At 36.7% G+C, this 12,206-nt stretch overlaps 1 protein-coding gene across 1 annotated transcript in view; it reads right to left on the reverse strand.

Moving 5' to 3' along the window:
* The window catches only part of LOC123871821, a 143,430-nt gene that overhangs the window by 35,713 nt on the left and 95,511 nt on the right, over positions 1-12,206 (reverse strand). The window contains exons 2-3 of the mRNA XM_045915804.1: positions 7,347-7,452; positions 5,674-5,785 (exon numbers count right to left, since the gene is read on the reverse strand). Of these exons, the coding sequence (XP_045771760.1) occupies positions 5,674-5,785; positions 7,347-7,452 (218 nt within the window). The remainder of the gene's footprint in view (positions 1-5,673; positions 5,786-7,346; positions 7,453-12,206) is intronic.

Below are 12,206 nucleotides of genomic sequence, written 5' to 3' on the forward strand. Positions count from 1 at the left end.
CTAGCTGATGCCCGCGACTTCGTCCGCGTGGATTTAGGTTTTCCGAAATCCCGTGGGAACTCTTTGATTTTCCGGGATAAAAAGTAACCTATGTGCTAATCCAAGATAATATCTACCTCCACTCCAAATTTCAGCCAAATCCGTCTAGTAGTTTTTGCGTGAAGGAGTAACAAACGTACACACACACACACATACACACAAACTTTCGCCTTTATAATATTAGTGTGAAGTGTGAAGTGTGACATCGCCAAAACTAGTTTACGATAGCGAGCGAAAGAGCAGGCGTGTCACCTGGTGATAAGTGATTACCACCGCCCATGGAAATTTGCAGCACCAGAGGTACCGCCGATGCATTGCCGGCCTTTCAGGAATTTGTTGGTCCGCCGCTTGAATAATCCCATGTTGTAATCTAGTGGAAACACCGTCGATGGGAGTTGATTCCACGGTTTGCATGTGCGTGGAAAAAAGGATCTTCTTTGCACTCTCAAACCTGATAATAATTTATTCGAAGGAAAATACGGTTGAATAAACGAGAAAACGTAAAAACAACATGACTCTTTTTAATCAGCTACCATAGCCAATATATTTTTACAGCAGGAAAAACTTCGAATGCACACTTTATCGGATTTAAATTTATGATATATGAAAATGTATTCCAAACATTTTGGGCGACATAAAAAAGAATTTCGAGCGTGAAATTTTACGTCCGCTGATAACAACTTCGATATTGCTTTGTTATGTAATAATCCACAATTCCTTTTATGTCATGAGACATAAAGCTAAGGCCACACCTGCGCGTCATGAACGTGGGATGCGGGAGCGACTACAACGCGAATCTATACGTGCAGATGTAGTGGTCGCGTAGGTGTGCATTGACGACCACCGCATGGCCGACGTTCCCGCTTCGTAGTCGCTTTGAGAGTTTTTATTTTAGACTAGCTGATGCCTGCGACTTCGTTCGCGTGGACATAGGTTTTTTAAAATCCCGTGGCAATTCTTACAATACAAATAACACTGTTAATAAAGTACATATAAAACTGTGTATCTATGTAACTACAGTACAAGTGTAAATTAAAAATTTATAACACCCCCGACAAGTGAAGGTAACTAGAAAAGAGCTGATAACACTCTCGATCAAGCCACCTTTCAAACAAAAAAAACTTAATTAAAATCGGTTCATTAGTTTAGGAGCTACGATGCCACAGACAGATACACAGATACCTACAAATGTCAAACTTATAACATCCCTTTTTTTGAGTCGGGGGTTAAAAAGCATAACACTAGATTTATACTTGTCATATCAGTTAGTATTGGTGTATCAAAATTAGCCACATTGTTTATCTAAAAGTGTTATTAGTCGATAAATGTAATTCCCAACAAAATCTCAACAAAGTTTATTAATTTTCAAATTCCCCAAGTCAAGGAGGGATCATGATCCAATAATTATTCGTCCAGTACCCTTCGTTCGTATTCCGAAGTCCGAAGTTCTTTTAGTTTGGAAGTTCGGAAATTAATTAGTTGAATAACTCGTAGGTACCTACTGCTGTTCCAAAACTCAATTACGATTTCATGCTTTATGAATTCGTTCAATTTTTTATGAAAGACTGAATGGATGAATGGCTATTGTTTTTTAATTAACAAACGCAAGAAAATTAATTGGCAAGTAATTTAAAAAGTTTTCAAAAACCCGACTACGGTTTGCATTGCTGTCTCATATTTGTCATTGTGTTAATGAGCAAAGATTTTTTTCACTATTTTTGGGGTTAAAATCGTAAAAATAGAAAACTTTTGGTGCGACTTTCTCCATCCACCTGTCTGTCTGTCACATTCGATTAATTCATTTTAAAGAGGAAATTTTACTTGTCACGGCTTCAGTCAGGTAAAATTGTAAATTATACATATTAATTGAATAAAAAATCAATGAAACACAACTTTTTGTAGTTCAAGATTAAAGTGAAGCATGATTGAGTATACACAAATTCACCAAAAATTAACTTCTTTATTTCTTCAACTTTATTTCTTAGGTAGCGATAAGGCTGCCAAATTGTACCTGCCTATATTTTTGTTTTGCTTTGTACTCATTCATTCCTCTCACCCCAATAATCCATATCTACGTGGAAACGACAAAAGATACCAAGAGATGAAATTATGCAAACTAAAACAAAAAATCCAAGTTCCTAAGATGGAATCGCCAAGCAGGAGCAAGTTATCAAGTTGGGAACGCTTTACCAATTCAACTAATTAATTTCTTAACTTGAGAACTTGAAGAACTTTAGAACAATCTGGCTGGATAACCATTGGATCAGTCACCTGTCGACTATCGAATTTTCAAGTGAATAAAGTTTGGACACGGAGTATAGGCTTTTATTGTTGACAGGTCTCATTACAGCCTGACATAGTACAAGTGAAAATTAAAAATTTATAACACCCCCGACGATCCAATGTATTTGAGTTTTCCAAAACATCATTTTTAAATAAATAATTATGTATTTAGGCAACGTCCATCTTGACAGCTTGACATTTGTCTATTGACATAATATTATGAACCTAACGGTTATCTAACCTTCTTTTCTACAAGAAAACTAGAAAAGAGCTGATAACTCTTAAACGGCTGAACCAATTTTTTTAGATTATAGCTAAGAACACTCTCGATCAAGCCACCTTTCAAACAAAAAAAACTAAATTAAAATCGGTTCATTCGTTTAGGCGCTACGATGCCACAGACAGATACACAGATACACAGACACACAGATACACAGATACACACGTCAAACTTATAACACCCCTCTTTTTGGGTCGGGGGTTAAAAACCAGTTAACATGGCGCAGGGTTGGAGAGTTTGAATCTTTAAACTCCTCCCGAAATCTCAGTGTTTAGACAAAAACTAAATTCTTTTTATAATGTTTTTATCATGAATATTTCAAAAAAAAAAAACGAATAAATATACATTTAATTTTCACTTCACTCGCGATTTCTTTCTCAAATAGGAAAATTTCGTGACTACTGTAGTTATTTCTGTTTTTTTTTTTTTTTTTTTTTTTTTATTGAAAATATTACAATAAAACTTAAAGCTAGCCTTATCTAATTACTATACAAATCATGCCCGCGTGGAATGGTGCCAAGAATACTGGCTGCATTTCCGCGTTGGACAGCCAGGCTGATCCGTTGCACAAAAAATGAGCCAGCCCTTCTGTCACCCGATGAGGCTATTAAACGCGGTGAAATGTCTCGTAAAAATTTCTTTGCACTAAGACTCCATGGCCCCAGGGTCTCCACGGCAAACGGAACAAAAATGTAACTTTGCTTAAAATTATTATTATACTAACTTAAAAACGTTTTGCTTAAAATTATTATTATACTAGAAACAAAACGAAACTTACGCAAACGAAGTCGTAGGCATGATTTAGTCAGGCGATTGTCGATTCAAACAAACAAGATCAAGTCTGAAGAAAAGTCAAGTCCCTCGTTAAGCAACCAACGACCAAAAGCAACACATTGATGTTAAAATTCACAAAGAGAGCTCCCATCCAGACTGCAAAGACATCATTAATCGAAACAAGTTGAATGACACTCGACATCTTTCCACGACTGTGTTTGAAAAGTTGATAAAGTAAAATCCGCATTTTCAGAGAGTCGCTAGAGATCTTGCGCCCAATTTAAAATTTTTATTTGCATAAAGGAACGTCTTCTTAAAAAACCGCACAAGTGCAAGTCGGACTTGCACAAACGTTATGAAAAAAATGTTCGAAATTCAATTCAAATACATGGTTTCGCTTGTGATTGGTTGGTGACTCAAAATGGTTAACACCCACTGAGTTTTTTGTCTTTGTCATTTGTATGGGATAACGTAACAGAAAGAGTCGTATACTAACTTCTCTCCGTGGAAAGAGTATACACAGGCGATTGTTGATCTAAACAAACAAGATCAAGTCTGAAGAAAAGTCAAGTCCCTCGTTAAGCAACCAACAACCAAAAGCAACACATTGATGTTAAAATTCACAAAGAGAGCTCCCATCCAGACTGCAAAGACATCATTAATCGAAACAAGTTGAATGACACTCGACATCTTTCCACGACTGTGTTTGAAAAATTGATAAAGTAAAATCCGCATTTTCAGAGAGTCGCTAGAGATCTTGCGTCCAATTTAAAATTTTTGTTTGCATAAAATTTTAATACGAACGTCTTCTTAAAAAAATAGTTTTAGTAGACCCTTGTAGCTTTAGTTTAAAGTTTAGGTACGTAAATAATAAATAATTATCATTATTACATCATTATCTTAGAAATTCTAGAGTTGACAATCAAAAAGTGTACAGTCTTACAAATAAATATAAATACAATGGTTTGAGTTTGAGTAAGTATCTGAAACATCATTATTTTTTTTTGCTACAAAAGCTTAAGACGTCCATAGGTTAAAATTTTGTTTACCCCTCTTTTTTAAAATTATTAAGTTACTAGATGATGCCCGCGACTTCGTTCGCGTGGATGTAGTTTTTTAAAAATCCCGTGGGATCTCTTTGATTTTCTGGGATAAATAGTAGCCTATGTACTAATCCAGAGTATAATCTATCTCCATTCTAAATTTCAGCCCAATCCGTCCAGTACTTTTTGCGTGAAGGAGTAACAAACATACACACACACACACACACACACACACACACCCACATACAAACTTTCACCTTTATAATATTAGTGTGATAGTTGCTGATCGTTCGTTCCTGTGTTGGGACCATTGATTTTAGAAGAGAGCCACGTTGGGACAATACGCAGAGATACTTTCAGCTTTTATAAAATAACGAAGGTCTGGCCCTAGCTGGCTCTCTCTATAATAGGCTACGTCTATTGGCGTAGCCACAGCCGAAGCCTTCTACAAGGAAATCTGAACCCGCTTGTATCTCAAAATGGTGCGGAACCCTCGCCAAGCGAACTCGAGTTACTCTTGACTGGTTTTTACTTGCTTTCGGGAGACTCCGGATTTTCCTTTTCCCGACCTATTGATTTTACGCCCCTAACGATTTGATCGGATTGTAGCTATTGACCTCTTTCTTAGATATCGCTTTACCCATGTACCAATTTGCTGTTTTTTATTGATGACGAATTTGTACAATACCTTTATTTTTGCTGTCCCACATAACTCGATCTCTTTGAGGAAGACCGTACGGTGTTTTATAGAAACCTGTAAGGATTATGGGCTTAAAAAGACTAACATATCTCCCTCTTCCAAGGTAGCCCGCTTCCATCTTAGACTGCATCATCACTTACCGCGTGGATCGTGAAAAGGTAGCAGACAGACAGATGCAATGTTCAATTTATTATGATATACTAGCGACCAGTCCTTATTACAATTTTCGCAGGGACCCCTAATTTAAAAAAAAAAAACAGCCTATGGCACTCAGCCCGGCTAGCACGGGCAGTAGATAAAAATTATATCCCCGATTATATCCACTGATTTGTATGACATCAGTGGATATAATCGGGGGATATAATTTTTATCTACTGCCCATGCTAGCCGGGCAGGAATAATGTACCTTTCTACTGGTGAAAGAGTTCTCAAAATCAGTTCAGTAGTTTCAGAAATTACTTCCTACAACCAAACTTACAAACTTTACCTCTTAATATGTAATATTAGTAAGTTTAAGTACAGATTAGTATGATTAGTATGATTAGGTGGCATACCTGCATATATCCTTTATGACACGTGGTCCCGTTTATAAGAGTGCCAACTTTGAATTTCTTGAACCGTATCCTAAGTATCCAGTCCTTCGGAGAACCACGGAATGCTCTAAACCTGTAAAAGAAAAACAAAGTTCAATGACCGATGAATTTATTCCAACGTTGTTATAACTTACAGGTTCGACCTTTTTATGTAAATCCGGGTCAGAAATGAAATAAGAAAGAAAATAATGATTTTTTTGAAGGCTGGAGAATAAATAAAGGTAAAGAGATAAAAACAAGTTCAAACAAGATACAGTTCAATACTAAAGAGGAGGTTCAATAGAAAAGAGATTTAGAAATTATAAAATACTAAACCCCTGCTCAACTCGAACTCAGGACCTCCCACTAATAAGACCACAGCACTTACCACTGCGCCAGGGAGGTCGCCTAAGTCACGAGGTGTGACAGTTCTCAATTAATTTAATTTTGTCTGTCCTGCTCTTATTAGACTGGTAAGAAAAAGATCCGAATACTCTAAAATTTAGTTGCGATCAGAACCAGTAGGTACTATACTATACTATGTCCATCCGGTGTCCGTCAGTGTCGGGTATTTTTTTGGGTTCCGTACCTCAAAAGGACAAACGGAACCCTTATAGGATCACTTTGTTGTCTGTCTGTCTGTCCGTCCGTCGTGTCTGTCAAGAAAACCTATAGAGTACCTACTTCCCGTTGACCCAGAATCATGAAATTTGGCAGGTAGGTGGGACCTTATAACACAAGTACAGGAATAAATCTGAAAACCCCGAACATCATTAAAAAATAAATAAAATGTGTTTCAATTTTCAAAGGAAGATAACTATACCAAGTGGGATATCATATGAAAACCTTTACATTCGAAAACAGATTTTTATTTATTTTTATGTAAACCTAATAGTTTTTGATTTATCGTGCAAAATGTTGGAAAAAATACCCGAGTACGGAACCCTCTGCGGAGTGCGCGAGTCTGACTCGCACTTGGCCAGTTTTTTGTGTGGAGGAGAAAAATCCTCATGGATACCGTCTGGCATGCCCGACTCCACTGCAAGTGTTGCGCAGTGACCTACGGACTAAAAACCTCCTCCACTCTTCGATGTCTCCGCTAACGGCTTTCCGGTATTGCACTAAGCATTGCGTCAGGAGGGCAGCTTTTTTTGGGTCTTTGTCTCTCCCATTCATCATCTTCTCGCGTTTTTATGACGTGTTTGATAAACTTAACAAGATAAGGTTGAAAACTAAAACCCGACTGCGATTGTCTTAATAAACGCTGAAATGTTAGAGTAAAATTGTTTTTCTGTCGCTTGGTATATTTTAATATTGTTGTACATTTACATTCATGAGCTCAGAATTTTCTCCTCTTTCATTTGACATCCCACTCGATACAAAAGCAAAAAAAATATGTTTTTGGAGACCTCCACCTTTTTTGATGTAACATTCGTTAGATAAATTTTATTGGCATAAAATATAGCCTATGTCACGAGTCGGACCTTTACAACGAACCAATTGACACCTCATTCATTAAAATCGGCCCAGTAGTTTAGGCACTACGGTGGAACACACAGAATTTTGATACAAACATACATACCGACTGCTAAAATCATAACCCGTCCTTTTGGCTTTGCTGCAGTCGGGTTAAAAGAGGAAATTGTCGCACTAACCTATATGTACATGTGAGAGGTCTGCCAAAATTCTCTGGTGTCACCGGTGGCGATGATACATCCTCATATATTTCTACTGTCTTGTTGCAGTGGTCTCGTTTTGAATCTGAAACAAAACAGAGCATCTTTTAGTAACTCAAAAGAATTAAAAAAATCCGGTCAATGGCGAGTCAGAGTAGCGCACCGAGGGTTCCGTACACGGGTATTTTTTTCGACATTTCACACGATAAAACACAAACTATTATACATAAAAATAAATAGAAATATGTTTTAGAATGTTGGTAAATCCCTTTTAAATCAATCAAAGAGCAACCGCCGAGTTTCTTGCTGGTTCTTCTCGGTAGGAACAGCATTCCGAACCAGTGGTAAACTATTTGACGATTCAAAGCAGTTGTAAAAGTTTATTTGAATAAAAATCTATTCTATTCTATTTAAAATGATACATCAATTGGTATAGTTATGTTACTTTGAAAATATATTATTATTTGTTCATGAACGCATTTTAATTTTTTCCTTTACTTTGTGTTACAAGACATTGCTACCTGTCAAATTTCATGATTCTAGGGCAACGGAAAGTATCTATTCTTTAGGTTTTGATCCCTTTAACGACGCGTCGGCGGATCTTACAGACAGACAGACCGAGAGACGGACGGACCGACGGACCCACCAGTGATGAAGAGACTAGGAGTATGATAATGAAAACATAGGTCAAAGTCTCAATGTTTAAATAATAAGAGATACGTGCATACTTTACGGATCTCCTTCCAAAAATAAGAAACAAACCAAAATCGTAGTTCACAGTGGTTTAAACAGACCTACTTCGGTTTATATAATGTGAAGAACGAGGATAGAAACGCGACGTAAAACCATACAGCGCCATCTAGATGTGCCAATGGTAACTATTCATATTAACAGGCCGTATAAGCCAAGATGGCGGGCCCTAGCCGGTGAAATCCCGGCTAAAAGTTCGTCACCAGGGTACAAAGTTGCCCTGCGCCTCACCCGGGTAAGGAGGCCATGCCTCGAGGCCCGTACCCCCGCTTGGCCATTCCGACCAAACGGAGAAGACCCGCTGCTGCTGCTGCTGCTGTAGCCGACAACGGCTTAAAGAACGTTACCGAGGAAGCGTTCTTCGCCGCTCAAGGAGTCCATGCCTCGATGCCCGTACCTCCCTCCATCTTGACCTAGGTCAAACGGGGAAGTCTCCGCTGCTGCCACATTAACGGCTATCAGACTTGTTAGATTTGATATATTTCCAATTTCCACTAGCTCAGCGCTGTGAGATCAGGCAATAAAAAAAAACCACTTGCTTAAAACTGTACTAAATGATCCGAAAAGTGATTACTTCTTCTAGTCATAAAGTCAAAAGTGCCGTAGCTTAGTGGTCAGAGCGTCGGGCGCGAACCCAGAAGACGCAGGTTCGATTCCTGCCGGTTTCGCAATTTTTCATATGTATTTAAAAATTGTTTCGGCTAAACCTCCTAGGTGATGCAATAGTATGCGTTATAAATCACGCAAAAATTGGTAGTTTAGATAACTGAAGAAAGTTTCTCAGACCTACTACACACGGTCGACTAGTCGCCCGGCAACTCAGTTGACGGCGACCGTTAGAATTAATTTATATGAAAGTTGCCGTGCGTATGCGCATGGAGTCGTTGAAACTCCGTGCTTACAGACTAACGGTAGCCGTCGACTGAGTTGCCGAGCGACTAGTGGACCGTGCGTTATGGTCTAAATCGATTGGGACGTATTTGGGGATTGTATCTTCAAGTAGGTAGCTCAACCGCTTGCGGGAGTACGCCCAATACTACTTATCTCTAACTTTAGTCAAAGTTCAGTCGTCTGGGATTTTGTTATAAAAAGTTTTTTGTTGTTTCATCAAAAGTCTTCAAGAAAACTGTGTATCTGCCTAGTTGTATAGTTTTATCTTTGTCCTTTAAGGTCTTTCTAGACAAATGGTAAAACGCTGGGATACTGTAAAAGCCAATGGGCGTTCGACGCGGCATCAAGGAGACTGCGAGCGAGAATGGAAAGTACAAGGACAAGCAGACCTTGGCTAAACCGGTACAAACGCTAGAAAGAAGAAAAAGAGGAAGTGTTTTTTGTAATAACAAAACCTACTTAACCTATGTTTTAAAACCCTCTTCAAAAAAAGACTAAAATGTCTTTCGGAAAAGAACCACTGACTGTTTCAAAAAGCATGTACGGTACATATGGACAGAATTGACATACCGTATTGAAGCGTTGGAAGAATAGCAAGGAAAGCAGCCTTTTAAATTGTATCACAGGTGAAATTTCATCAAAGTGAAAACTACGAGTATTTTTTGACTTACATCACTGAATTTACATACTTCGGCTCTGTTCTGCATGAAACGGATTCAGTTTTTACTGTGTAGCTGACTATGCCTTTAGTTTTTCATCTTTTTAGCTGCTTAAATTTTGCAAAGTTTCAGATGAGGCAAAATATTGTGTTATGTCTGAATGAACTTTTTAACCCCCGACCCAAAAAGAGGGGTGTTATAAGTTTGACGTGTGTATCTGTGTATCTGTGTGTCTGTGTATCTGTGTATCTGTGTATCTGTCTGTGGCATCGTAGCGCCTAAACGAATGAACCGATTTTAATTTAGTTTTTTTTGTTTGAAAGGTGGCTTGATCGAGAGTGTTCTTAGCTATAATCTAAAAAAATTGGTTCAGCCGTTTAAGAGTTATTAGGTCTTTTCTAGTTTTCTTGTAGAAAAGAAGGTTAGATAACCGTTAGGTTCATAATATTATGTCAATAGACAAATGTCAAGCTGTCAAGATGGACGTTGCCTAAATACATAATTATTTATTTGAAAATGATGTTTTGGAAAAGTCAGATACTTTGGATCGTAGGCGCGGAATAGTCCAAGAAAATGGGTTCAGCCGTTTGAAAGTTATCAGCTCTTTTCTAGTTACTGTAACCTTGACTTGTCGGGGGTGTTATAAATTGTTAATTTACACTTGTTGTATTTAAATATAATGGTTAATACAACTTCTTATCTTCATCCTACATTTGAAAAATAATTAATAAGTTTACTTAGTAAATTACTTATTTAATATTGACATTCTTGTATTTTTTGATATGACCATAGACTTATATATACCTTCGTATATAAAAGCCCTCTCTTCTATGCTAAGTACTCGAAAGATTATTACTGTTCTTACCTATACTATAAAATATTGTAATATGATTTTTATTTACCTTGTAATGAATTATTTATCTAAGTAGGTGAATTTTATTAAAACCAGAACAAAATATTATACCAACAGAATGGAATAATTTAATTTATACCACTATTTTATCGCAGCAAATGTATTGACACATTTCAAAATACAGTAACAGTATTAATTATTATTTATGTATGTAGATAAATTTTGTTTAAATCAAAACTGTTAAATGCTATTATTACAAAATATTATATCAACACAATGGAATAATTTAATTTATGTCACTATTTTATTATAACAAAATGTATTGACGCATTTCAAAATATACAGTAATAAAATTGTATTGAACATTTAACAGGGCTCTCTCCATCACTTACTCCATACAATCGTAGTTCCAATTTTATTTGAATATTAAGCAACCAAAGTCCATAAAATTTTGCAGACATATTCTAGAAACTAATATCTGTGCCTGTGGTGTTTTAGATTTTTCTAAAAACATGTAGTTTTAAAATTACAGGCGCTCAAAGGTTTGTATGTGAATTTTTAAGACTTTTTTAAGAACTTTGAAACGGAATATTTTAACAAAACTCTGGAAAACCACAGGCATAGATATTAATTTCTAGAATATGTCTGCAAAATTTCATGGACTTTGATTGCTTAATATTCAAATGAAATTGGAACTACGTTTGTATGGAGCAAGTGACGGAGAGACTCCTCTTAAATATTGGAAATTATAATTAAACCAACAGCAATAAATAACAACTAAATTGCTCGTTACACATGAAATATAGTAACAATAATGTTGTTAATATTCAAATGGATTTCTTTTTAAATAACGATAAATGCTACGAAAATTTCACCGAGTGTAATTGGGATTCGGGTGGAGACGCGACCGCAACGTCGTTATAACTGACATTATACTCGTAATTTTATTAATTAATTGTTCTTCGTAATGTATTTATTTGCGGGTCGTATTGATTTGTGGGTAATTAATGATGAATAAATGTTACAGTAGATATGTACCTATGTTTACAAATGTAAAGGATAATATTTAAATGATAAAAGAGCGTGGATTTACCAGCTCGTTCCAGCAATACAGCAGCAGACATAATATTGAATATCAAATCTTTGAAAAGAGCAACCGCCGAGTTTCTTGCTGGTTCTTCTCGGTAGGAAAGGCATTTCAAATCATTGGCGTATATCACTGTATTGACCCCGTGACATTATAATGACACTAAAATCAGAACGTTAAATTGCAAGAAATGAAGTCGATTGACAATCTACCGTTTAATTATAATATCACTAGTGAGGTAGTGAGATTGTAATATCACGGCTTTGACAATATACCTAAGCCTGCGACATGTACATTTGACGATTCAAAAGTACTTACTATAGGGTTAGATTTCCAAGTAATATGAGAAGACAAACGTTATAATGGAAATAATGGAATATCTCACAAAGCAGCCAACATCGATCACTATTTCGCAAAATTTCCACTGAGTCCAACAGCAGCACAATATCAGAGGAAGATGTATGGCCCCAAACAAGTTTTACATCACAGTATAGCAATCGTACAGTTCAGAAAAAAATTATTTACCACGCGAATAATACTCGAGCAGATTGCAAGCGGGGGTTTTGTAGGGTAAATACTGGATAGTCAATCTTATTTTA

Source organism: Maniola jurtina, chromosome 14 (genome assembly GCF_905333055.1).
Source record: "Maniola jurtina chromosome 14, ilManJurt1.1, whole genome shotgun sequence".
In the NCBI taxonomy this organism is placed as follows: domain Eukaryota; kingdom Metazoa; phylum Arthropoda; class Insecta; order Lepidoptera; family Nymphalidae; genus Maniola; species Maniola jurtina.